Source organism: Pocillopora verrucosa, chromosome 8, assembly GCF_036669915.1.
Source record: "Pocillopora verrucosa isolate sample1 chromosome 8, ASM3666991v2, whole genome shotgun sequence".
In the NCBI taxonomy this organism is placed as follows: domain Eukaryota; kingdom Metazoa; phylum Cnidaria; class Anthozoa; order Scleractinia; family Pocilloporidae; genus Pocillopora; species Pocillopora verrucosa.
The window spans coordinates 3,010,506-3,037,824 of record NC_089319.1 but is presented as its reverse complement, the minus strand read 5'-3'; the positions used below and the strand labels follow the sequence as shown (position 1 = coordinate 3,037,824).

General features: G+C 37.9%; 4 protein-coding genes across 4 annotated transcripts; all 4 read left to right on the top strand.

The window, feature by feature from the left end:
* LOC131791011 (uncharacterized) lies at positions 1–1,527 on the top strand. The gene is made up of 2 exons (XM_059108313.2): positions 1–124; positions 700–1,527. Exons 1-2 carry the CDS (start codon positions 109–111, stop codon positions 1,236–1,238), a joined length of 555 nt encoding a protein of 184 aa, XP_058964296.2. The 5' UTR covers positions 1–108; the 3' UTR covers positions 1,239–1,527.
* An 8,377-nt stretch (positions 1,528–9,904) lies between these two features.
* On the top strand, positions 9,905–12,324 carry LOC131791066 (uncharacterized). The gene is made up of 5 exons (XM_059108383.2): positions 9,905–10,019; positions 10,120–10,337; positions 10,772–10,862; positions 11,108–11,257; positions 11,792–12,324. Exons 1-5 carry the CDS (start codon positions 9,905–9,907, stop codon positions 12,322–12,324), a joined length of 1,107 nt encoding a protein of 368 aa, XP_058964366.2.
* Positions 12,325–17,208: 4,884 nt separating this feature from the next.
* Positions 17,209–19,810, top strand: LOC131791069 (uncharacterized). The gene is made up of 3 exons (XM_059108386.2): positions 17,209–17,231; positions 17,939–18,088; positions 18,646–19,810. The coding sequence occupies exons 2-3, from the start codon at positions 17,980–17,982 to the stop codon at positions 19,182–19,184; spliced, it is 648 nt and encodes a 215-aa protein (XP_058964369.2). The 5' UTR covers positions 17,209–17,231; positions 17,939–17,979; the 3' UTR covers positions 19,185–19,810.
* Positions 19,811–22,856: 3,046 nt separating this feature from the next.
* Positions 22,857–26,393, top strand: LOC131791013 (uncharacterized). The gene is made up of 5 exons (XM_066171109.1): positions 22,857–23,108; positions 23,247–23,461; positions 24,294–24,384; positions 24,740–24,889; positions 25,374–26,393. Exons 1-5 carry the CDS (start codon positions 22,994–22,996, stop codon positions 25,910–25,912), a joined length of 1,110 nt encoding a protein of 369 aa, XP_066027206.1. The 5' UTR covers positions 22,857–22,993; the 3' UTR covers positions 25,913–26,393.
* The last annotated feature ends 926 nt before the right edge of the window (positions 26,394–27,319 follow it).

The following is a 27,319-nucleotide window of genomic DNA, read 5'->3' as shown; positions in this document are numbered from 1 at the left end:
CCTGCTCTGTCCTGCAAGCAGATTTTGGAAGCTGGAGACTCAAAAGGAGACGGAGAGTACTGGATCGACCCTGAGAAAAATGGAAGTTCTTTAAAAGTATTTTGTGACATGACAACTGATGGAGGTAAGCACTGCAAATAACTCTTTTCCGCAATTTTGACTGTGTATTGAACAGCAAGGCTGCAGAGGTAAACACTTGTGGTATTTAAACCTGAGAAGGAATAAAAAAAAAACCAAAACATACTGAAAAATGATTAAATACAGAAAAAACATTGAAAGAATGCTACAGACAAAAGAAGACAAACAAAAACGTCTGTTTTAGGGTAGGAGTTTAAGGCGTGGCCTGCATTTCAAGTGAAAGTTCCAAAAGGCTGGAACCAAACCAGCAGGATTTTTTTAAGACTCCTTCAGAGTAGCAGGAGCTGAAAAACAGCGAAAAACTCCAGTTTGTGGTTAAAGCATGGTTTCAATCTGGAGCCGTTGAGGTTATAACAAGCGAACAAAACCATTCTACTATCTTTTCTTCTTTAAATCGATAAGGCCGGTAGGTGGAGGGAGAGACCGTGCCTTTGCGCCGTGGCGCAAAGACATACCTAGAAGTAGCCCATTTTTTACTGTGAAAACAACAGTGAGTCGTGGAAGAGCTGTTTCCGGTCTCCGAAGAAACGCGGTTCACATTTTTTTTTTAATATTTGGCAGGAGGCTGGCTCCTAATCTATAACGTTATTGCTGGAGGAACTGTGCCCCCCACCAATTTGAATATTGAAGAGACATATGCAGGAGTCAGTCGCTACAGCAGCAACAGAATGGTTCTCTCTCCTGACGGTATGCGAGAGCTGAGATCCCGCATGTCTTTCACTCAGCTGAGATTCCACTGCCGTAAACGGCAACATGGACGAACGTTTCATGTCAAAACGGCTGCGAACAGCTCTGGTGAAGCTGTAGTCGGGTTTTTCGGCGGTGATACCGACGTTTTTCCCAAAGCCTGTGGCTCATTTGAGAAACTTAAGGGAGACAACTCAGTCCTTGCAAGTAAATGCGTTGAATGGGGGAAGGAAAACGGCGTGTTTCATGTTGGAAAATGGGGACATGAAGGGAATAAGGAGCTGTATATATACTCAGCATTCATTGCATATTACCATCATTGGGCCACGTGGCCAGGCCATGGCAGATGGGAATGTGATGACTATCGGAACAATTTGACGCGCGGCGACTTTTGGAAGATTTATGTCCGTTAATTAATGCAACGCTTTGCGACTCTTTAGTGGAAACCCCGTAACTGGCGTTGAAGGAGCAAACGAAGATACATTAAGATTAGAGCATCTCGAACTGTTAGCTTAAGATTTTTGCGCCTGTCGAAAATCCGTTCTTTATCCGTAATTGGTGACCTTCTCAAATCTAATGTACAAGTCATCTTCTGATGAACGAGTTAATTTTAAAGATCTTTGAATCAACTCATCATCTTAACAACTTGACAAAACAAAACTTTAATGTAATATCTTAGTAACAGCGTATCTGAAGGCAACCATCGGGCCTCTCTTGGGAATTGGTATTTTCTGCATATCTTAGACATTATTTCTCAACTTTTTTGTGTTATTATGGATAGGAAGAATCGCAATACACACCTGAAGCACGTCACTCAAGTTGTCAGGGGCGTGTACTTTATATGCGTGTACTTTATGTTGGTTTTGCCATTATAACAATAAGTCGGCATACTATAACACATTTTGTATCGATCATTGACCAATCAGGGTTGAAGCGTTTCATTGTTAGTATTAAATAACAATTTATCAGTCAAATTACCCTTCCATGCGAGTCCTGAAAAGATCATTCAATCTTTTTTTTATTGTAAATAGGTGTATTCCTACATGTCTCGTAGAAAATGTTGCTGTTCATCGCGGATTTTCAGATAAATTAAAGCCAAGAAGTGCACAATGAAGTATTGAAAAAGCAAGAAACATTAGGTAGACATGAGTGGAAAGGAGCTGGAATTTAGAGCACTTGGTGCAGTTGCCATTTTCCGAAGTAAATTTAAGCTCAACAGATTGAAGTACTGTGTATAAAACTTTTTTAGCCTTGTGATCATGAAACCAACTATTCAGTTCATTCATAGTTATCTCCATCTAGAGGGATGAGTTTATCTTGTTGATATATATTTTCAACTTTGTTTGTTAATTTTTTCCTCTGAAAGCGGATCCTTAGACTTGGGAATAAACACGAAACTTAGCTGACAGTTTCCATTTTTGTTTTCATTTTTACTCACACATTATTATTATGGCATTGAAAGCGGAAGTTTAAATCAACAATAATGAACTATTTTTAGGACTTCCCCACATGCTAACGTATGGCGGGATTTGGATCAATTCAAAAATGAATTGTGTACTTTGATGCTTATTGTTTCTATCGTCACTACACTAGAACAATGGCTGTGAGGTAGGGTACCTTTGTCCAAGAGCACAAGATTCTCCCGACATTTTCTACTTCGAAATGCATGTTTTCACGGGTGTTTGAACCTACAACAAATAAGCCAATATATCATACATAATGATATATTGGATTATGGATTATATTGGTATGTCGTCAAGTTGAATTTTTAACGACTTATCAACTGAAAGGTCGCTCTAACATTTCCTCCAATCAGAAAGGCAGCTTTCAGATCTTCCCACTTGTCGCAAGTTCGGTCAATCTTGCTGCATTTCCCATCCGCAAGTTTTTAGCCTTTTGTTTCGTAATTGTTTACCAAAAAAGTGTACGTTTTCGTGAGCCACAACTTGGCTGGATTCCATGCCACCGGACAAGAGAAATGAAGTTTTGTTAATTTTTTAATTCAATTATAAAACGAACTTGATGGGTCTCTACTCCAAAAGCCAATTGGAATTGACATGATGGGTAAGGTTCACTTTGTGATTGACAACTGTTCTCTCATTAGCCAATCAAATACTTTGGACGATTCCAACCATTAAGGTTGCTTTCGAAATGTGAATATTTTGAGAAGTTTGCTAACTCCTTCAAAAAAGAAAAACAAACATAACTAGGATCGCAATTTTGTTTTATGAAAAAAAGAAAACAAACGCTTTTTCTAAAAAAGAGAGGAAAACAAGCCCTCAAAAGCACTAAAAAAGACTAAAAAAATTAACTGGAAAAGAGCGTGTTGTCATTGGTTGAAATAACGTGCTCTTCCAGAGTACAGAGCTGAGCTAAAGCTGTCACGCCATCTGCCAAATTGCATTATGTCCGACCATTTCTCGGACTTCTCACTTGCTTGTTTTCGTTAATTGAAAGTGAAATTTCGGAACAAACGAGCCGGCAAGTAGCAACCGAAGAACCAAACAAAGGTTTGTAAACATGCCAAACGCCGTCATTTACGTTATTACAACGCAAGCAGAGACAAAAATGAACAGACCGAGTTTTGAAGGTTTTCTTACTCAGTTAGATTGCAAGCCTATGTACGGTAATAAAAATCCATCCCAGTTAACACTCGTATAGTATATAAAGTTTCGCGTTAAAAAAAAAAAAACAGAACAAAACAGGAATGATGAAAAACATAGCCAGACTGGCACAACTGTTAAATTTCATACTAATCATGAAGGTGCCAGAGCGACTGCGATCATGCTGAGGTCCATCGCGGCTAGACCATCATGACGATCTCCGGTAATCGTAGTGAAGAAAGCCACAGAAATTACATCGCCCGCCCTTCGAGTAAACAACTAAGAGCTTGCTCTGATATCCTTTCCGATGCATTGAGTGGGTAGCCACAGCAGCCACAGCAGTCACAGCAGCCGAGTTTGACGGCGCTGTCATTCCAAGCAATCTTCATGTTGCTGTGAATTTGGCTATCGTTAATTCATAAAACACACGCCTTGAGCAGTTTGTTCTCTGATTGCTATGGAAAAAAGCTTACGTATTTTTATGAGCCACAACTTGGCCGGATTTTATTGAACATTTCAGTTTCAGTTTCTGCATTAGAGACTAACTTCAGACTAACAATAGAGAAAAACTTCAGGCAGAAGTGGTAAATTCGACCTGCCCAACTATTTGAGTTTGTAAACTATTGTAGATTGTGAACTTTGATGGTTGTGAACTGGGATGGTTTGACATTTTTGACAGCTTTAGTCTTGTCAACCAATCTGATTATTTGGACCATTATAACAAGGATTCCTATTGGCTTATTGTAGCGTGCTTTATGACAGCACCGAGCATGCTAACGACACTGTTGTTCGTTTTGGCAATAAATTTTGTTTTGAAAATTGAAATTAATGTGTGGGAAGGGAAGTTTTAAGGATTCTTTCTCTCTACTTTTGAAAATTGAAAGTAGTGTGTGGGAAATTTTAAGGAGTCTTTCTCCCTACTTTTGGAAATTGAAAATAACGTGTGGGGAATTTTAAGGATTCTTTCTCCCTACTTCTTTTTTGCTTCGGCCGCTGCGCGATCTACAACATAAGAGAGCACAGTCAAGGCTTCTCTATTTGTTAATTATGATTAAACAGATGCATTCCCGAGAAAAGCGTAAGAGTTGCTCGAGGCGAAGCCGAGAACAGTTTTAGTTCTTGAGAGCTAAATCAATTGTTATTGGCTTACAAGTAGGCGTTCACTTCGTAAACAGAACACCAGACAGTTAAAAATCTCGGGCAAACGTTTCTCCAAGCGAGTCTTAACTATCTTCATCATTTTGCAATTCCCGTTTTGCAACAACCTGCGAATCAAAAGGTTTCCTTCCTGCTTGTATAGAGTGTTCTGGGTGTTGTTAGGAGTGTGAGGGTAACGTCAAATGTCCTTTTTGAAAACGCACATTGAGCGTCTGAATACTGAAAACGAGAAAAAAAGCTTTGTTTACTCTGAAGAACGATCGAACGGGAAGCAAAAAGTTCACCTTTCTGTTTTACTAATCAGGCTCAGGCCTCCTGCATGGATGTTTCTTGCGGGCGAAAACAAACAACTAAAAGCGGCCAGTGTCATCCAGGATACAAAGGAAAACATTGTGAAACACGTAGGTGGTGAGACTGTTCTAGAAAAGTCTTTCTTTAGACGTTGTTAAACGAAATACATGACTATTAATTGCAATGAGGGTGGTGGAAATTTTCAATTGGGGACTCCTTTTAAAACCCATTTCTGAAGATAAATGCAGACAGTCATGTTCAAGTTTGCGCATAGCTTTATCCCCTTTTTCCAGCGTCTTAGCTGGTGTGTGAAGATTAATAAACCCATCAAGATCAAATCTCATTTCCTTTTCAGCTACCAGAGACTTATATTACAATCAGCCTGGTTATTCCCGTAAGGACATTCGAAATTATTTGGCAATTGACCCTGAACCATGACACTAAAAAATAAAACATATTTAAATTCGCAGCTATACCTGGCTGGTCTTCCCGTCATCCTGCTTTGTCGTGCAAGCACATTTTGGAAGCTGGGGACTCTCAAGGAGACGGGGAGTACTGGATCGACCCTGAGAAAAATGGAAGTTCCTTAAAAGTATTTTGTGACATGACAACTGATGGAGGTAAGCATTGTAAATAACTCGTTTATGCTATATTGGCTGTGTATAGAACAGAGGCTAACCTTCGTGGTGTTTGAACCTGAGGAAAACAAAAACATTGCAAAATGCCGGTGCACTACTGCCTAAGTAGTGCACATCACTGCGAGGATCACTTTCATTCATTTCTTTATCCGCAGTTCAAATATATGACTTTCATATATTCTTAACCGTATATTCATCACTTCACGAGTTTATTTAGAACCACCATCATGACCAGCTCCCACTTGGCTTGTTAGCTCAGTTGGTAGAGCGCTGCACCGGTATCGCAGAGGTCATGGGTTCAAATCCCGTACAGGCCTGAAATTTTTTTCAGGCCTTATTTTCACTACTGCCTAAGTAGTGCACATCACTGCGAGGATCACTTTCATTCACGTCTTTATCCGCAGTTTAAATATATGACTTTCATATATTCTTAACCGTAGTTTCCATATATGTTTTCATTTTTACTCACACATTATTATTAAGGCATTGAAAGCGAAATTTTAAATCAACAATAATAAACTATTTTTAGGACTTTCCCATATGCTAACGTATGACGGGATTTGGATCAATTTAAAAGGAATCTTTTTTTGTAAAATTACGCACCTCCTTGGAGCGATTTATTTCTCGCCCCACTTTTTTGTTTTTGTTAAAATAAAAGATTGCAGGTAGGATGTTCACCGAGAAGACACTGAGCACTAGTTCCCAATATTTCTCGCCCCAGCTTTTTATTTCTGTGAAAATTAAAGATGGCAGATTGCACTCGTTCCCAATATTACGCCTGCTCTGTTGACTAGAGAATTAAAGGAGACTTTTTCTTTTCATTTTTTCATTTACAGATTTTATTTTCATTGAGTTTCCAAGAAGTCTCCCATTTTACATAACCTGCTTATTCGAGATTGATAATTGATATTAACTAAAAAGTTAAGGTATCACAAAAATTAAAAGACATTAATTTTGTTACACTTAACAAATTTTTAAGCAGCAAATATTATGTTAGGGCACTGTCTCCATTTCCATGACATCCAGAATTATATGGTTGAATTCTATGGTTGACAGTAAGGAGAATTACAAATTTGGTCTGGGAGTTAAATAGTTAACCTTTGTTCTGATTATTGGGTGTGATTATTTTGGTTTTGGTTTTTCGACACTGCATGAAGTTTAGGTATTTTAGCAAGTAGAAATATAAATAGCATCACTGATAGTGTGCGATCAATGTTGGTTTGCTCTGGTGATCATCATTCATGTTTTGAATAAGAAATATAGCGTGTTATAAATAGGAGTACGTTTACATTCACCAACACAGCGGTCAAACTTCTGCGCACGCGCAGACGCTTTCACGCTGCTAGGACCAAGTTGTCTCACAATGGGCCGCGGTGTCTTAAAAGCTTATAACCTTTATGAGTTTAAAACAACCAGACACCTCTGAGCAAATAACCTTTGCGTGTGAAAAGTCTTGAGTTTTCCTGTTCTCTACTTTCATTTCCCTTTACAGTTCTCTAGGAACGGAATTTTGGGTCACAATGGTCGTTACTTACGTTTTCCTATTTAAATTTTACACGAAAAATGGGCGCACGGTCAGCCAAGATTGACTCATTTGCGCATGCCTTAAGTGCGGCCGCTGAATTGCATTCGCCGTCTGGTGTTTTGGACAGGCTGCAAAGATTCATCCGCAAGACCAGTAGGATGAGGCCTGAATAAAACATGACTCCCATCCACACCTTAATCAAACACTGTAAATCGAAAATTGAAGAGTTCTTGTCACCATGTGATTTTATCGACTTTTAATTCAGCCGGTGGCTTGCTGATTTCTTATGTAATGCTAGATTGAGTGAAACGCCATAAAAGTTGTTTCAGCTTGTGTCAAATAAAAAGAAAAGAGAGAATGAGAATTTACTTTCAATTTGTGTCTTCCTTATACGGACTAACCTGAAATAACACGCTATTCACTTCGTTTACTCTTCAAAGATAAAAACTTATTTGCTCAGTGCTACAAACCAAATCATAAGTAACAGGGACATCAACACCAATATCAACAGCGAACTTAACCCTTTTTCTGTTCACAAGCACGTCAATATTCTTCAAAAGTAGACACTTTTATACAATGCCTCTCTCCACCCAGGAGTATACAGGGGTAACTACTGGGTGGTAGCCTGGGTGGTAGATTTAGATGGACTGGACTTAGAGAGGGTAGGGAGGTAGAGTAGCCATACTCCCAATCGTCTCATGCCTCTTAAACTAGGATACACTGCGGCTAGAAATACCCTGCTGGCTCGTAATACGACCTCTCCTTTAACTTTGCCTTACAAATAAACAGACGTCCTGCTCTAACTCACTAACATAACTCTCGTTAGGCCACTGACCTCATATCCCGATTCGTCCTTATGATACAACAAACGACAGAATTCCCCATGATATTTGAGGAGGTTAACACGGAGGAAATTATTGCTATGAAAACGACAACTAAATCTGACATCGCTCAGAGGACATTGTAATCTTTCTGGACTTTAAAAGAGAGAAGATTGATGAATAAGAAGTAACACCGTCTTGCGGTTATCGAGAATTTTCGCCTACTCGAGGTATCTTCGAAAAAATAACACAAATCTAAATTCATCATACTATTTAACCAAAAACTTACATTTTTTCTAAGCTCTCCAGATAACAGTTTCTATTTTTTGAGCCAATCAGATATCAGCTGAACACATCAGAATATTTCTTTGTCTCGTCGCACTTTCGAATTTTGAAAAGCGCACAGGATGATACGCTGTTTTAACAGTCTTTTGAAAGGATTATTGGGCTTTTTGCGACTTTGAGTTTTCAAGATCACAACTAATTAATATTCATGTAAAAATTGGGACCAGATAAAAAAGTCCGGATAATCGAATAGTCCGGATAATCGAGGTCCGGATAATTGAGGTTCGACTGTACATTAAAATCAATTTTTTGAAACAGTGATTAACAATTGTTTACCAAAGTGGAGCTAGAGAGGCAAAACGGCCAAGTAAACATCCAGCACTTTCACTGACACCGAAGTGAAGAATTATTTTAGTACATAGCACACAGAGCCTAATGAATTAGTTTGTCTTTGTCAAGATACCGCGAAAATGGTCGAAAATTAAACTCTTGCTGTTCATTAATCACTTTCGCACCAGCCAATCAAGGCGCGCGAAAAACACTGTTCATCTGTGTCACATATAAGGCTCCGTAAGGTTTTGAAAGGTTTATATTGCATTCTTGTTTAATGCTCTCGACTAGTCGCGTAGTCGCGTAGGACATCGATTTTTTTTTTCAGAGGGCAGGGTAACGAATCCCGCAATCTGATTGGTTCTTTACCCGGTCAGTAGTATTTTCCTATCTCTGACCACGGGCAACGGTAACGCTTTAGTGAGTCGCAGAGTACATCCCTACTCCGTTACCATTTTTCATAAATATCCCTCGTTTTTCCGGCTAGGCAGTATTTTTTACGCAAAGACGCCGGTCACTACCTCAAGCTGATAATTATTATCTCTTTAATTTGCATCACCTTAATTTTAACTACCATTTACTCGCTAACAAATCAGTTTATGGAGGATCTTTCCGTTTCATTCGGGTTCTTTCGGAAAGAATTTCCTTAGGTTTTTAAAAAATAGATATATTATTTACCGAATTAGGGTCGATTCCTATGGTGAAAAACCGTGACTGAGGTCTTGAAAATGTTGCCCGAGGCCGTTATATATCCGTTAAGTTTCTGCAAAAGTAATGTGTTGAAGCACGAGTTGGTGATGTTACCTGTTCACAAAAAGCTTGCAGTCTGATGCAAATTATTAGGTTCACCTAAGTCTCAAGTTGATTACGTTTTTGGTATGTTCTCGGCAACTCTATCAACGTTCCCAATAGTTCTTTAGTTTAAAAAGAGTATATTATTTAGAACGGCTATTCGTGATCACTTTCTTAATTAAGAGAAAAAAAGTTACTCAAAGGATGAAATGGATAAGTTTTTGTCCTCTCGTGCCATGTCAATAAAAATAAAGTAAAAAAATCAATTTTCTTTTATTTTGTATTAATTATGTCAGGCTTCCTGTGTGGATGTATTTCGTGGGCAAAGTCGATCCATTAATTGGAAATTCCTCAAAACAAAAGCCACCCTGTTGATTTGGCGAATCAGATTATCAATGATAATGGTAAGAGCAGAAACAAACTCTCCTACTACTACAACGAACAAAAGAAATTTTTTAGCAAACTGAAGAGCAATAAAGCGATGAATAAAAAGGAATCATGAATTGTAGACAATAAGTATTTCAATTGTGAGTCAATGACGCTCAGCTTACAGAGGAAGGCAAATATAAGAAAGCTGATATGCAACAAGAAAACTAGGGAACTCCACCTCGACAAGATAAAACGGCCAATTTTAGTATGGCTGTTTTATGGCGAACCCAGTTTGCCACTGTTACTCTTAACATCCTTTTGGGAATCCCGTTTGTCCTGGCGAACAAAGACTTTTGTGGAAGCGTTTTTGAAACTCAAGTCGGTGAGTAAATACTTCGAAAAAAAGAAAACCAAAACCAACCGATTCGTATACTCTCTTTTTATAGCTGTAGTTACTAGAGAGAACGTTTTTTGCCTTTCAGACCATGCCTTGGTGGGTCATGTTATCCAGACAAATGTTGTTGTGGACGAGTTTGAATGCCAGTTAAAATGTATGGGAAATAACAGCTGTAAGTCGATCAATGTTCATCCCGGTGAAGGCAATGGAAAACGTAGCTGTGAGTTGAATAATAAAACACGGCAGATGAAGCCAGGTCATTTTAAAAAGAAAAAAGGATCTACATACTATAGCTCTGTTCAGGTGGGTTCTGGGTTAAGCAGGTTTGTTGATAACTTTCCTATCTTATTCACCGCCAAAAACAATGTTTCGGTACTACTGCTATATACTAATGAAAACTGAGAGAATCAATTTTTATTGGCTTATAAGTAGGCGTTCACTTTGTAAACAGAACACCAAGCACTTAAAAGTCTCGGGCAAACGTTTCTCCGAGCGAGTTTTTCATTTTTTGCAATTCCTATTTTGCAACACACTGCGAACCAAAAAGGTTTCTTTTCTGCTTGTATAGCATGTTCTGAATGTTGACATGAATGTAAGGGCAACGTCAAATGTCCTTTTTGAAAACGCAAATTGAGCGTCTGAATACTGATAACGAGAAAACAAGCTTTGTTTACTCTGAAAAACAATCGATAGCAGAACGGGAAGAAAAACGTTTAACTTTCTGTTTTACTAATCAGGCCTCCTGCATGGATGTTTCCCGCGGGCGAAAACAAATAACTAAAAGCGGCCAGTGTCATCCGGAATACAAAGGAAAACATTGTGAAACACGTAAGTGGTGAGACTGTTCTAGAAAAGTTCTACTTTACACGTTGCCAAACAAAATACATGAAAATTAAGTGCAATGAGGATGGTGTAAATTTCGAATTGGGAACTCCTTTTAAAACGCATTTCTGAAGATACATGCGGACAATCGTGTTCAAGTTTGCGTTTAGCTTTTTCCCCTATTCATAACATCTTAACCGGTGTGTGAAGATTAATAAACCCATTAAGATTAAAGCTCATTTCCTTTTCAGCTACCAGAGGCTTATATTTCAATCAGCCTGGTCATTCGTGTAAGGACATCTGGGACTCAAGTTTCTTCCAAAAAGACGGAGAGTACTGGATCGACCCAGAGAAAAATGGAAGTTCTTTAAAAGTATTTTGTGACATGACAACTGATGGAGGTAAGCATTGTAAATAACTGGTTTCTGTAATTTTGGCTGTGCATAGAAGAGCAAGGCTGCAAAGGTAACCTTTGTGCTGTTTGAACCTGAGGAAAAAAATTGCTGCAAAATAATTAAATACAGAAAAAACATTCAAAGAATGCTACGGACAAACAAAAACATCTGTTTTAGGGGAGGAGTATAAGGTTTGGCCCGCATTTCAAGTGAAAGTGCCAAAAGGCTAGAGCCAAACCAGCAGGATTGTTTAAGACTCTTTTAAAGAAGTAACAGCAGAAATACAGAGAAAAGCTCCAGCTTGAGGTTAAGCAGGGTTTTTATCTGGAATCACCGAGGTGATAACAAAGGAACAAAACCATTCTACCAAATTATCTTCTTTAAATAGATAAAGCCGGTAGGTAGAGGGAAAGACCATACTTTTGCGCCGTGGCGCAAAGGCATAACTAGAAGTCCCCCATTTTTTATTGTAAGAAAAACAGACTTGTTTCTGGTCTCCCAATAAGTGCGATTCACATTTTCTTTTTTAATTTCTGGCAGGAGGCTGGCTCCTAGTCTATAACGTTATTGCTGGGGGAACTGTGCCCCCCACCTATTTGAATATTGAAACAACATATGCAGGAGTCAGTCGTTACAGCAGCAACCGAATGGTTCTCTCTCTTGACGGTATGAGAGAGTTGAGATCCCGCATATCTTTCACTCAGCTGAGATTCCACTGCCATAAACAGCAACATGGACGAACGTTTCATGTCAAAACGGCCGCGAACAGCTCTGGTGAAGCTGTAGCCAGGTTCTTTGCCGGTGATACCGACGTTTTTCCCAAAGCCTTTGGTTCATTTGAAAAACTCAAGGGAGACAACTCAATCCTTGCAAGTAGATGCGTAGAATGGGGGACGGAAAACGGTGCGATACGTGTTGGAAAATGGGGACATGAAGGGCATAAGGAGCTGTATATATACTCAGCATTTATTGTGGGTAGCTATCATTGGATCACTTGGCCAAGTTCGAACGCTTGGCAATGTGATGATAATTTTGAGAAAATTGTTACATCCGGTGACTTCTGGAGAATTTAAGTCCGTTGATAACTTTGCTGTTTCTTCTGCCTTTTAAAACATTTAATATTTACTTTTGAGACACAGGCACTCGGTACTACGATGTGAGGAGTTTAGAAACTTTCTGCATCCATCCTTTATTCATAAGTGGCAACCTCCTCATATTTAATAAAAAAAGTCATCTTCTGATAAAAAAGTTCATTTTAAAGATCTTTGAATAAACATATCCTCTTAACACCTAGGCAAAACAAAACTTTACTGTAATATATTAAAAACCTCCTCATATTTAATAAAAAAGTTATCTTCTAATAAACAGGTTCATTTTAAAGATCTTGAATTAACTTACCCTATGAACACCTTGGCAGTAAGTAACAGCGTATCTAAAGGCACCATTGTTGTATTCTCAGAAACCGTCAGGCCTCTCTTGGGAATTGGTATTTTTTGCATGTCTGAGACATTACTTCTCAAGTTGTATGTACTATTATGGATAGGAAGAATCGCAATATACACCCGAAGTACGTCATTCAATTGCAAGTTGTCAGGGGCGTGAACTTTATGCAGCCCATACTCCTGATAAGATCATTCAATCTTTTTTCATTGTAAATAGATGTATTCTTACATGTCTTATAGAGAATGTTGTTCATCGTGGATTTTCGGATAAATTAACGCCAGAAGCACACAATGAAATATGTAAAAAGCAAGAAACGTTAGGTAGACATGAGTGGAAAGGAGCTGGAATTTAGAGCACTTATTGCAGTTGCCATTTCTGAAGTAAATTTAAGCTCAACAGATTGTAGTGCTGTGTATGATTCTCTTTTAGCCTTGTCATCATGAAACCAATAGTTCAGTTCATTCATAGTTACCTCCATCAGGAAGGATTAGCTTATCTTGTGGTTAGTTATCTTTTGCTTTGTTTTAATTTGTTTGGTTTTTTTTCCTCTGAAAGCGGATCCTTAGACTTGGGAATAAACACGAAACTTAGCTGACAGTCTCCATTTTTGTTTTCATTTTTACTCACACATTATTATTAAGGCATTGAAAGCGGAGGTATGAATCAACAATAATGAACTATTTTTAGGACATCCCCACACGCTAACGTATGGCGGGATTTGGATCAATTTAAAAAGGAATTATATGCTTTGATGCTTATTGTTTCTTTCGTCACCACTAGAACAATGGCTGTGAGGTAGGGTACCTTTGTTCAAGATCACAAGATTCTCCCAACATTTTCTACTTCTACGAACAAAATTAATCGAAATTCTAGAAACTGAAAACTCCTATGTCGACATAGATACTCTAATTAATAAGATGAAAGATTAATTATTAATTGTAATTATGTTTAGTCTGTAGTTTTCCTCTTTACATATTATCCTAATACCTAGATGTTTGTAAGCAAGGAAGATTAATGTCTACATGTTGTAATTGTATGTGAATATTTATGGTATAAAATTGTGTAAAATTATTTGTCAACTGTCTGGCTTATGCATGTAATAACCATCTGATGTGAACAAATAAAACTTGTTATATATATTTCTCTCCCGAAATGCATGTTTTCACGGGTGTTTGAACCTACAACAAATAAGCCAATATATCATACATAATAATATATTGGATTATGGATTATATTCGTGTGTTTTCGAGTTGAATTTTTAACGACTTATCAACTGAAAGGTCGCTCTAACATTTCCTCCAAACAGAAAGGCAGCTTTCAGATCTTCCCACCTATCACAAGTTCTGTCAATCTTGCTGCATTTTTCATCCGCAAGTTTTTAGCTCTTTGTTTCGTAATTGTTTACCGAAAAAGTGTACGTTTTCGTGAGCCACAACTTGGCTGGATTTCATACCACCGGATAAGAGAAATGAAGTTTTGTTAATTTTTTAATTCAATTATAAAACGAACTTGATGGGTCTCCACACCAAAAGCCAATTGAAATTGACATGATGGGTAAGGTTCACTTTGTGATTGACAACTGTTCTCTCATTAGCCAATCAAATACTTCGGACCATCGAACCTTTAAGGTTGCTTTCGAAATGTTGTGAAAATTTGGAGAAGTTTGCTAACTCCTTCAAAAAAGAAAAAAACCTTAACTAGACTCGCACTTTTGTTTTATGAAAAAAAAAACGATTTCTCCAAAAAAGAGAGGAAAACAAGCCCTCAAAAGCACTAATAAAGACTAAAATATCAACTGAAAAAGAGCGTGCTGTCATTGGTTGAAAGAGCGTGCTCTTCCAGAGTACAGAGCTTAGCTAAAGCTGTCACGCCATCTGCCAAATTGTATTGTGTCTGGCCATTTTTCGGACTTCCCTCGGACTTCTCTTTTGCTTGTTTTCGTTAATTGAAAATGAAATTTCGGAACAAACGAGCCGGCAAGTAGCAACCGAAGAACCAAATAAAGGTTTGTAAACATGCCAAGCACCGTAATTTACGCTATTACAACGCAAACAGAGACGAAAACTAAACAGACCGAGTTTTTAAGGTTTTTTTACTTAGTTAGATTGCAAGCTTATGTACGATAATAAAAATCAAACATAGTTAACACTGGTATAGTATATAAAGTTTTGTGTTCAGAAACAAAACAGAACAACACAGAAATTATGAAAAATATAGCCAAACTGGCACAATTGTTAAATTTCATGCTAATCAGGAAGGTTTGAGAGCGACTGCGATCATGCTGAGGTCCATCGCAGCTAACTCATCATGGCGATTTACGGTAATCGTAGTGTAGAAACAGCCGAGTTTGACGGCGCTGTCATTCCAAGCAATCTTCATGTTGCTGTGAATTCGGCTATCGTACATTCATAAAACACACACCTTGAGCAGTTTGTTCTCTGATTGTTATGTAAAAAAGCTTGCGTATTTTTATGAGTTATCATTTGGCCGGATTTCACTGAACATTTCAGTTTCAGATTCTGCATTAGAGACTAACTTCAGACTAACATTAGAGAAAAACTTCAGGCAGAAGTAGTAAATTCGACCTGCCTAACTATTTGAGTTTGTAAACTATTGCAGATTGTGAACTTTGATGGTTGTGAACTGGGATGGTTTGATATTTTTGACAGCTTTAGTCTTGTCAACCAATCTGATTATTTGGACCATTATAACAAGGATTCCTATTGGCTTATTGTAGCGTGCTTTATGACAGCATGGAGCATTCTGACGACACTGTCGTTCGCTTTGGCAATAAATTTTGCTTTGAAAGTAATGTGTAGGAAATTTTAAGGATTCTTTCTCTCTAATTTTGAAAATTGATAGTGATGTGTGGGGAATTTTAAGAATTCTTTCTCTCTACTTCTTTCGTGCTTTGGCCGCTTCCTGCGTGATCTACAACATAACAGAGCACAGTCAAGGCTTCTCTACTTGTTATTTATGATTAAACAGATGCATTCCCGAGAAAAGCGTAAGAGTGCTAAAAAAATATAGCTCTAACTGATTTGGCTGCTAAAGGCGAAGCAAATATGGGGGGTCTTCATTTTGTCTTTCTCATTGAGCATAAAACGATCTTGTTAATTTTATGGGTTACAAGGCAGAGAAATTCGGAACTTAACCTTGTTTTTCTATTTATCGATCGGAGAGCAGAGAAGGACAAGAAAAAGGTGTGTTATTTCGTACAGACGTAGCGTTTAAAGGTGACTTATATATATCCGTTCCTTTTTCTGCAAATATTATGCGTTGAGGCACGAGTTGGTAATGTCACCTGTTCACGAAAAGTTTGCAGCCTAATGCAAATTATTAGTTACGCTTCATCTTTAACTCTCAGTTTAATTACGTTTTTGGTATGTTCTCGGCATCTGCATCGACGTTCTCAATAGTTCTTTGGTTTAAAAAGAGTGTATGATTTTGAACGGCTATTCGTTACTTTTACGTGATCAGAGCTAAATGGATGTAATCCACTTGTTAATAAATTAAGAGAAAAATAGTTACTCAAAGGATGAAATGGATTGTCTTCTCGATGCCATGTAAAATATAAACAAAGTGAAAAAGTCAATTTTCTTTTATTTTGTTTTAATTATGTCAGACTTCCTGTGTGGATGTTTCTCGTCAGCAAAGTCGACCCGTTAATTGCAAATTCCTTAAAACAAAAGTCACCCTGTTGATTTGGCGAATTATAATATCAATGATAATGATAAAAGTGGAAACAAACTTTTCTATTACTGCGACGAACAAAAGAAATTTTCATGCAAACTGAAGAGCAATAAAGTGATGAATAAAAAGGAATCATGAATTATAGATAATAAGTATTTCAATTGTGAGTCAATGACGCCTACTTACCTAAAGAGGAAGGCAAATATCACAAAGCTGATACGCAATAAGATCACTAAGGAGCTCCACCTGCGAAAGATAAAAACGGCCAATTTTAGTATGGCTGTTTTATGGATTACCCAGTTTATGATTGTTACTCTTAACATCCTTTTGGGAATCCTGTTTGTCCTGGCAAACAAAGACTTTTGTGGAAGCGTTTTTGAAACTCAAGTCGGTGAGTAAATACTTAAAATGAAAAACCAAAACAAAAAAATGAAAAAAACCATTCTTATACTCTCTTTCTTTAGCTAATAACTACAGGGAACGCTTTTTTCCTTTCAGACCATGCCTTGGTGGGTCATGTTATTCAGACAAATGTTGTTGTGGACGAGTTTGAATGCCAGTTAAAATGTATGGGAAACAACAGCTGTAAGTCGATCAATGTTCATCGCGGTGACAGCAATGGAAAACGTAGCTGTGAGTTGAATAATAAAACACGGCAGATGAAGCCAGGTCATTTTAAAAAGAAAAAAGGATCTACATACTATAGCTCTGTTCAGGTGGGTTCTGGGTTGAGCAGGTTTGTTGATAACTTTCCAATGTAATTCACTGCCAAGATCAATGTTTCGGTACTACTGCTATATACTAATGTATATAGCAGGATACAAAGGAAAACATTGTGAAACACGTAAGTACTTGGACTGTTCTAGAAAAGGTTTACTGAAAACAAAGGTCACTGAGAATCCGGCTGGTTGCTATCTTAACTCAAATCCAGTGCGCGTCTTTTTGAAAATTCAAGTGATACTCTCTTTAATTAATGGCATCATCAAACTTAAGCTGTTTCCATATGGCTCCAACGTCAGAGTTCAAGGGTCGTGAATCAATACCATTTAAAGGGGGGGACGTTGGGATTTTCGGTTTTGTGATTCTGGCTATTTCTTTTATCAAAATTTTGGTTTTTGCGCTGAAAAAATTAGGTTTTTTGGTTTTGGTGTCTCTATCTGTTTTTCCTTTGTGGGGCATTTGGTTTCCAGTTTTCGGAAGAGATACCAGCGGTTTTTCAGATGTGATTTATGTTGTTAAACGAAATACATGACTATCAAGTGCTCTGAGGATAGTGTAAATTTTCAATTGAAGACTCCTTTTAAAACCCATTTCTGAAGATAAATGCGGACAGTCATGTTCAAGTTTGCACATAGCTTTTGTCCCTTTTTTCAGCGTCTTAACCGGTGTGTGAAGATTAATAAACCCATCAAGATCAAAGCTCATTTCCTTTTCAGCTACCAGAGACTTATATTACAATCAACCTGGTTATTCCCGTAAGGACATCCAAAATTATTTGGCAATTGACCCTGAACCACAACGTTAAAGAATAATACATATTTAAATTCGCAGCTATACCTGGCTGGTCTTCCCGTCATTCTGCACTGTCCTGCATGCAGATTTTGGAAGCTGGGGACTCTAAAGGAGACGGAGAGTACTGGATCGACCCTGAGAAAAATGGAAGTTCTTTAAAAGTATTTTGTGACATGACAACTGATGGAGGTAAGCACTGTACTCGTTTATATAACTCGTTTCTGCAATATTGGCCGTGTATAGAAGAGCAACGCTGCAGGGAAAAACCGTCGGGGTGTTTGTCCCTGAGGAAGAAAAAACAAAACAAAACAGAGGCGAAATAATTAAATACAGAAAAAACATTCAAAGAATACTACTGACAAACGAGGACAAACGAAAACATTTGTGTTAGGGAAGGAGTTTAAGGTGAGGCCCGCATTTCAAGTGAAAGTTTCAAAAGGCTGGAGCCAAACACTTCTAGAGTAGTACGAACTGAAATACAGAGAAAAACTCCAGCTTGTGGTCGAAGCAGGGTTTCAATCTGGAGCCACTGAGGTGATAACAAGCCAACAAAACTATTCTGCTATCTTGTCTTCTCTAAGTAGATAAGGCCGGTAGGGGGAGAGACCATACCTTTGCGCCGTGGTGCAATGGCATAACTCGAAGTAGCCCACCTTTTTATTGTAAGAATAACAGAGGGTCATGGAAGACTTGTTTGCGGTCTCCCGAGAAATGTGATTTTTATTTTCTTTTTTAATTTCTGGCAGGAGGCTGGCTCCTGATCTATAACGTTATTGCTGGAGGAACTGTGCCCCCGACCAACTTGACCATTGAAAAGACATATACAGGAGTCAGTCGTTACAGAAACAACAGAATGGTTATCTCTCCTGACGGTATGCGAGAGCTGAGATCCCGCGTATCTTTCACTCAGCTGAGATTCCACTGCCGTAAACAGCAACATGGACGAACATTTCATGTGAAAACGGCCGCGAACAGCTTTGGTGAAGCTGTAGTGGGGTTTTTCGGCGGTGATACTGACGTTATTCCCAAAGCCTGTGGTTCATTTGAGAAACTGAAGGGAGACAACTCAGGCCTTGCAAGTAAATGCGCAGAATGGGGGTGGGAAAACGGCGCGTATAACGTTGGAAAATGGGGACATGAAGGGCTGAAGGGGTTGCATTTGTTCCCAGCATTCATTGTATATTACCATCATTGGGTCACGTCGCCAGTCTATGACAGATGGGAGTGTGATGACGCGGCGAACGATTTGTCGCGCGGCGACTTTTGGAAAATTTATGTCCGTTAATTAATGCAACGCTTTGCGACTCTTTAGTGGAAACTCTCGTAACTGGCGTTGAAGGAGCAAACGAAGATACGTTAAGATTAGAGCATCTTGAACTCTTAGCTCAAGATTTTTGCGCCTATCGAAAATCCGTTGTTTAGCCGTAATTGGTGACCTCCTTATATTTAATATACAAGTCAGCTTCTGATAAACGAGTTCATTTTAAAGATCTTTGAGTTATCTTGCCCTCTGAACACCTTGGTAAAACAAAAGTTTAATGTAATATCTTAGTAACAGCGTATCTAAAGGCACCATTATCGTATTCTCAGAAACCATCGGGCCTCTCTCGGAAATTGGTATTTGTTGCACGTCTTAAACATTATATCTCAACTTGTATGTATTGTTATGGAAAGGAAGAATCGCAATATACACCTGAAGCACGTCACCCAAGTTGTCAGGGGCGTGTACTTTATGCAGAACGCACTCTTTGCTGGTTTTGCTGTTGTAACAAATGAGTCGGCATACTATAACACATTTTGTATCGATCATTGACCAATCAGGGATATGATGTTTCGTAGTGGATATAAAATAACACGTTATCAGTCAAATTAACCTTTCGTGCGACTCCTATTTTATTGTAAATAGGTGTATTCCTATATGTCTTATAGAAATTGTCGCTGTTCATCGCGGTTTTTTCAGATAAATTAACGCCAAGAAGTACACAATGAAGTATAGAAAAAGGATGAAACGTCAGGTAGACATGAGTGGAAAGGAGCTGAAATTTCGAGCACTTATTGCAGTTGCCATTTTCCGAAGTAAATTTAAGCTCAACAGATTGTAGTGCTGTGTATGATTCTCTTTTAGCCTTGTGATCATGAAACCAATAGTTCAGTTTATTTATAGTTACCTCCATCAGGAAGGATTAGCTTATCTTGTTGTTATTTATTTTTTGCTTTGTTTTAATTTGTTTTTTCTTTTAGCTCTGAAAGCGGATCCTTAGACTTGGGAATAAACACGAAACTTAAACAGTTTCCATTTTTGTTTTCGTTTTTACTCACACATTATTTATATGGCATTGAAAGCGAAGTTATAAATCAACAATGATGAACTATTTTTAGGACTTTCCCACATGCTAACGTATGGTGGGATTTGGAACAATTTAAAAGGAATCTTTTCTTGTAAAATTACTCACCCCCTTAGGGCGATTTATTCCTCGCCCCACCTTTTTGTTTTTGTTAAAATAAAAGATTGCAGGTAGGATGTTCACCGAGAAGAAACTGAGCACTCGTTCCCAATATTACGCCTGCTCTGTTGGCTAGAGAATTGAAGGAACCTTTTTTTTTCATTTTTTCATTTACAAATTTTATTTAATTGAGTTTCCAAGAAGTCTCCCATTACATAACCTGCTTATTCGAGGTTGATAATTGATATTAACTAAAAAACTTAAGGTATCACAAAAATTAAAAGACATTAATTTTGTTACACTTAACAAATTTTTAATGGGCAAATATTATGTTAGGGCACTGTCTCCATTTCCATGACATCCAGAATTATATGGTTGAATTGTATGGTTGACAGTAAGGAGAATTACAAATTTGGTCTGGGAGTTGAAGAGTTAACCTTTGTTCTGATTGTTAGGTGTGATTATTTTGGTTTTGGTTTTTTGCCACTGCATGAAGTTTAGGTATTTTAGCAAGTAGAAATATAAATAACATCACTAATAGTGTGCGATCGATATTCGTTCGCTTTTGCGATCATAATTCACGTTTGAATAAGAAATATAGCGTGTTATCAATAGGAGTAGGTTTACATTCACCGACACAGCGGTCAAACTTCTGCGCATGCGCAGACACTTTCACACTGCTAGGATCAAGTTGTCTCGCAATGGGTCGCGGTGTCTTAAAAGCTTATAACCTTTATGATTTTAAACAACCAGACACCTCTAAGCAAATAACCTTTGCCTGCGAAAAGTCTTAATTTTTCCTGTTTTCTACTTTCATTTCCCTTTACAATTCTCTAGGTACTGAATTTTGAGTCACAATGGTCGTTACTTATGTTTTCCTATTTAAATTTTACACGAAAATGGGCGAACGGTTAGCCAAGATTGACTCATTTGCGCATGCCTTAAGTAGAATGGGGGATGGAAAAGGGCGTGTATCGTGTTGGAAAATGGGAACATGAAGGGCATAAGATGCTGTCTGTATACTCAGCATTCATTGTGGGTAGCTATTATTGGATCACTTGGCCAGGTTCTAACGTATGGCAATGTGATGATACTTTGGAGAATATTGCTGCATCTGGTGACTTCTGGAGAATTTATGTCCGTTGATAACTTTGCTGTCACTTCTGCGTTTTAGAGCATTTTCTATTTACTTTTGAGACGCTAGCATTCAGTACAACTATTTAAGAAGTTGCTGCATGTCAAATAGTAAATTATCTTTCAAAATATTGTCGATTAGAGGAAGACTTCATTACGTTAATTCAGGCGCAAGTTCTTAAAGTTGGCAATGTTCTGCGGGTACTGAAAGTTGGACATTACAATGTTCTCATAGTACTGAAGGTTGTAACTTGCAAATCGTTTGGGTAACTTTATTCAATATCTTGATGTACTACATTGTATCAGCAAATTAAATTGGCTTTAAAGTGCAAAGTCTCCTGTAGAGAGTCGTTCCGCTTTCGAGTTTTGTCATCCAATCAAATGAAGAAGAGAATGTACGAATGTTATCAACTCTTGGAGAATTGAAAAAGAATCCAAAATGAGAAGTAATGCTGTAGATTGTTCCAAAACTTAAACAAAGAGCGCTGGGAATAAATCCGTAAATAATGAAAAAATAATGATTTGTTATCATCAACAGTATTCAAAGCACATCAGATTGATGAGGCCGTGGAAATCAGTGAGAATATCTTAAATAGATTCAGTTCCAATTGCATGACACAAAGCGAGACAAAAAATCCCAGCTGATTAAAATAACGAAAATACAATTTTCCCGAATGTTTTCAAATTTTATTCATATCAACATTGAATTAATTGTCATTGAAGCTGAATAGTGATTGCAATGAGGCAATATTTCCTTTTTTACAGCTTTGAGAAAATTTGAGGATCTAAGGATCAAAGGAATGAGGTTTGAATGACTGTGAACGTAACTGCGGACTAATAAATGAAGATAAGAGTGAATCACACTCATCTTCATGGAATGAAGTTTGAAAAGAAACCAAAAGAAATTCAAAATTTTTAGGGTATGATGACATATGGAAAAGGAAATATATTTTATTATCACTAAGAGCAGGTGTTGGCAGTTATATTCATAGCCCCCTCGCCTGGCTAGTCTTAACGATGATAGTAAGAAAACAAAAATTGTTATGAAATTGTTGTTAGGGTTTAAGAAAAAACAAAACACTGACAATAATGCACAAAAATTTTTTTAAAAAAATTCCTGGTGGGTGATTGAATCTTCTTTGTTTGCGCCAAGTGGGTGATAATTAAATCGATAAGAAAGAAACTTTTTTGTTTAAGTTTTTTTGGTTGCTTTCAGTTTCATTGTAATTAACTTTGAGCTTAATTTACCCTTGGGATGTAAACGATAAAACTATAATGCGCTACGTAAATTATTAGGAAGCTTTGTTTATTTAATCAATTGTAAGAAAACCAACTCAAAACAATACAAGGTTGCGGAAAGAATTCAAAAGGCAGAGTTCATACGCAAAATATAATCTCGTTCGGTGCAACCACCGCCCCTCTGTACAAACATTGAAATCTCTCTTTTGTAAAAGCTGCTGTTGAAAGAGTTTTGATTGAGTTACGACAATAGTTCAAGGGAAGTTTTTATCAGTCAATGGCTAATACGGGTCCGATTCAGTTGGCCTTTACAATTCTTATCATCTCCTGCCTGATTTTATCTGTGATGGCAAACTCTGACTTATGCGGACGTGTCTTCGAAACCCAAGTTGGTAAGTAAAAAAAATGAAAACCCGTAGAAACTATTACTTCTTTTTTCCTTTCGATTTGCATTTGTCAGACAATCATAAATAGGGCAGTAGCGATATTCACCGGTTCTTAAAAGATTTTCATATACTCATAACTCCTAGATCATATTTTTGTTGGTAATGTTATGGAAAAGAGTGTTGTCAAAAACGAATTTGAATGCCAGCAAAAATGTATTGAGAATGAAAGCCGCTGTAAATCGTGTAACGTTTACCTGGAAGAGAACAATGTTATTTGTGAGCTGAACAACAAAACTCGACTGATGAAAGCAGCTGATTTCAAAAAGAGAAGAGGATCTACTTACTACGGTTTGGTGCAGGTAAGTTCAGTTGTTTGCATGAATTCCTTTAAATTACGTTTTCTTGGTTAATACTTGAATTCATTAATCGGCGATCTTAGCAACTCCCGTTACACGAAGTCGAGTTTTCACTCTTTGACTACTGGAAATATATATTTGTTTGTTTTTTTGCTTGTTTGTTTTAACTTTTTCAATAAAGTTCGAAAGGCAAAATACGATTTCTTCATGTTTATTGCTTACCTTGTCATCGATATTTATTTCGAGCGAGGAAATGAATTGACGAATAATTTTTGCAGTTAAACAGTGAGACTCGTTAAATAGAATTTCTTCTATATACTTTCCGTGCTTATCAATTTAACAGTGGTGCCTAATGGAACTTAATTCCTGTCGTTGCAGAGTCCACAAAGAGTTAAGTTTGAACAAAGTTTACAGAAGTTCTTTGTCTCAGTCTTAAGTTCTCTTCTGATTCTTGGAAAGAGTTTCTCAGTTGTTTATGATCGGCAAGTAAACCAAAAAAATACAATTCAATTGAAACTTAGGGGTGAAAATACTTCAGTTCCTGAGAAATGTGCAAAATTTACTTTTTAATAATTTAGTTGCTTTGAACTTGAAGGAGAAAGGGAACGGAATTCACCATTAGAAGTTTGCAACCAAAGCTGCAATGTTTGATTAGTTCAACATAAAAACGTGATCAAAATACATAAAAACTTCGAAAACATTTGAAAAACATCAATAAAACTGTTCACCAAATATTTGACGACATTGCTTCACGTTATTATGTTGAATTTTAATTGGGATCACATGAATAATTACATTTGACCGTATAGTATGTTCCAAATCTTATTCATCACAGATTTCCTGCATTAACGTTTTCCACGATGAGAAAGCAGCGAGAAACTCCGGAAAATGTCATCCAGAATACAAAGGGAAAGGCTGCCTAACACGTGAGAAACATTCCATGTTTTCAACTTCCATAAGCCCTTACCATGCACTTTTCCATTGTACCTACAAGTGAAAAACAAAACAAAGACAGAAATACAAACACGGGTGTGTCATGATTCACATCTCATTCGGTACAGCTATACCAAGAGGACATTTACATTTGACTGCATGAGTAAATGGCCCTAAATATCTCACATCCCTCATATCTAAATTTCTCTGCTCACCAAGGATAGCCATCCGCGACCAAGATGGCCCCGAATGGATAAAAACTTAGCACAACCATGCGTCAAAGCGAAATTATTTGGCAATTGACCCTAAACCATGACACTAAAAAGTGAAACATATTTAAATTCGCAGCTGTACCTGGCTGGTCTTCCCGTCATCCCGCTCTGTCCTGCAAGCACATTTTGGAAGCTGGAGTCTCAAAAGGAGACGGAGAGTACTGGATCAACTCTGAGAAAAATGGAAGTTCTTTAAAAGTATTTTGTGACATGACAACTGATGGAGGTAAGCACTTTAAATAACTCTTTTCTGTAATTTTGGCTGTGTATAGAATAGCAAGGCTGCAGAGGCAAACTTTTGTGGTGTTTGAACCTGAGATAAAAAACTAAACTAAAAACAATGAAAATAATTAAATGCAGAAATAAGTCGAATGGAGAAATGGAGCCAAACCAGCAGAATTTTTTTAAAGACTCTTTTAGAGTAGTACGAGCTGAAATACAGAGAAAAACTCCAGCTCGTGGTCTAAGCAGGGTTTCAATCTGGAGCCACTGAGGTCATAACAAACGAACAAAACCATTCTACCATCTTGTCCTCTTTAAATAGATAAGGCCGGTAGGCAGAGAAGGAGACAATACCTTTGCGCCGTGGCGCAAAGGCATAACTAGAAGTAGCCCATTTTTTATTGTAAGAGCAAGAGAGGGTCATAGAAGAGCTGTTCGTCGGTTCCTCAAGAAATGCGATTCACATTTTCCTTTTTAATTTCTTGCAGGAGGCTGGCTCTTGATCTATAACGTTATTGCCGAGGGAACTGCGCCCCCAACCAGCTTGACCATTGAAAAGACATATGCAGAAGTCAGTCGTTACAGCAGCAATAGAATGGTTCTCTCTCCTGACGGTATGCGAGAGCTGAGATCCCGCGTATCTTTCACTCAGCTGAGATTCCACTGCCGTAAACAGCAACATGGACGAACGTTTCATGTCAATACGGCCGCGAACGGCTCTGGTGAAGCTGTAGTTAGGTTTTTCGGCGGTGATACCGACGTTTTTCCCAAAGCCTGTGGTTCATTCGAAAAACTCAAGGGAGACAACTCAGTCCTTGCAAGTAGATGCGCAGAATGGGGGAAGGAAAACGGCGCGTATCATGTTGGAAAATGGGGACATGAAGGGCATAAGGAGCTGTATATATTCTCAGCATTCATTAAGGATCACCATCATTGGGTCACTTCGCCAGTCCATCGCAGATGGGAATGTGATGACAGTCGAAACGATTTGACACGCGGCGACTTTTGGAAGATCTATGTCCGTTAATTAATGTAACGCTTTGCGACTCTTTAGTGGAAACCCCGTAACTGGCGTTGAAGGAGCAAACGAAGATACGTTAAGATTAGAGCATCTTGAACTCTTAGCTCAAGATTTTTGCGTCTGTCGAAAATCCTTTCTTTATCCGTAATTGGTGACCTCCTCAAATCTAATGTACAAGTCAGCTTCTGCTAATTTTAAAGATCTTTGAATCAACTCATCATCTTAACAACTTGGCAAAACAAAACTTTAATGTAATATCTTAGTAACAGCGTATCTAAAGGCACTATTGTTGTATTCTCAGAAACCGTCTGGCCTCTCTTGGGAATTGGTATTTTCTGCATATCTTAGACATTATTTCTCAACTTTCTGTGTTATTATGGATAGGAAGAATCGCAATACACACCTGAAGCACGTCACTCAAGTTTTCAGGGGCGTGTACTTTATATGCAGCCCGCACTCTTTGTTGGTTTTGCTGTTATAACAATAAATCGGCATACTATAACACATTTTGTATCGATCATTGACCAATCAGGGATGAGATGCTTTGTTGCGAATACAATTTATAACATAGTGCGCGTGCTTTCCCTCTCTAAGTCTTATTGAGCCGCTAGGAACAAAATCTTTATTTACGCACGCCCGTGCGTAAATAAGATGACGTGAGCAATTTTTTTTACCTGGCTTCAGAGTTTCCGCCCTGTGAAGCTGCAGTGCAGTTTTCCTTCTCTTTGAAATATGGAAGAAACCACCGAAGAACTACCCAATTTTTCTATCGGCATTGACCTTTTAGGTCCTGATCCAACAAGCCACGAAAGTAAAGCCGAAAAAAACTCGCAAGTTGCACGTTTCGCAAATTTGTCTTAATAACTTCGGGTCTTTGACTTTTAAAACATTTTTTAGTGACACTTGAGTTCATTTGGCTTTCATTTTCTCCATTTTCCCGGTAAGCTTTGAGCTTTTCAATTGTTATCAGTTAACTGGATCAAAAGTTCTCGCTCAAACCAAAGTATAAATGTGGCATGTTTTTGACCAGCCAATAGAGACGTTTGTTTTTATTATTTTTTGTGCGTTGTGAGAATTTTGCACTCTATCACAATAAGAGACTTCTTCGCACAGATCCTTGTTGTCGCTCTGCTATAAAAGAATTTGCTCATGCTTTTAGCTGTGCGTATATCGAGTTATGGATAAACTTGGGAAGTTTAGAGGGTCGCTCTAACATTTCCTCTAATCAGGAAGGCAGCTTTCAGATCTTCCCACTTGTCACAAGTTCCGTCAATCTTGCTGCATTTTTCATCGGGAAGTGTTTAGCTCTTTGTTTCGTAATTGTTTACCGAAAAAGTGCACGTCTTCGTGGGCCACAACTTGGCTGGATTCCATGCCACCGGACAAGAGACATTAAGTTTCTTAATTTTTAAA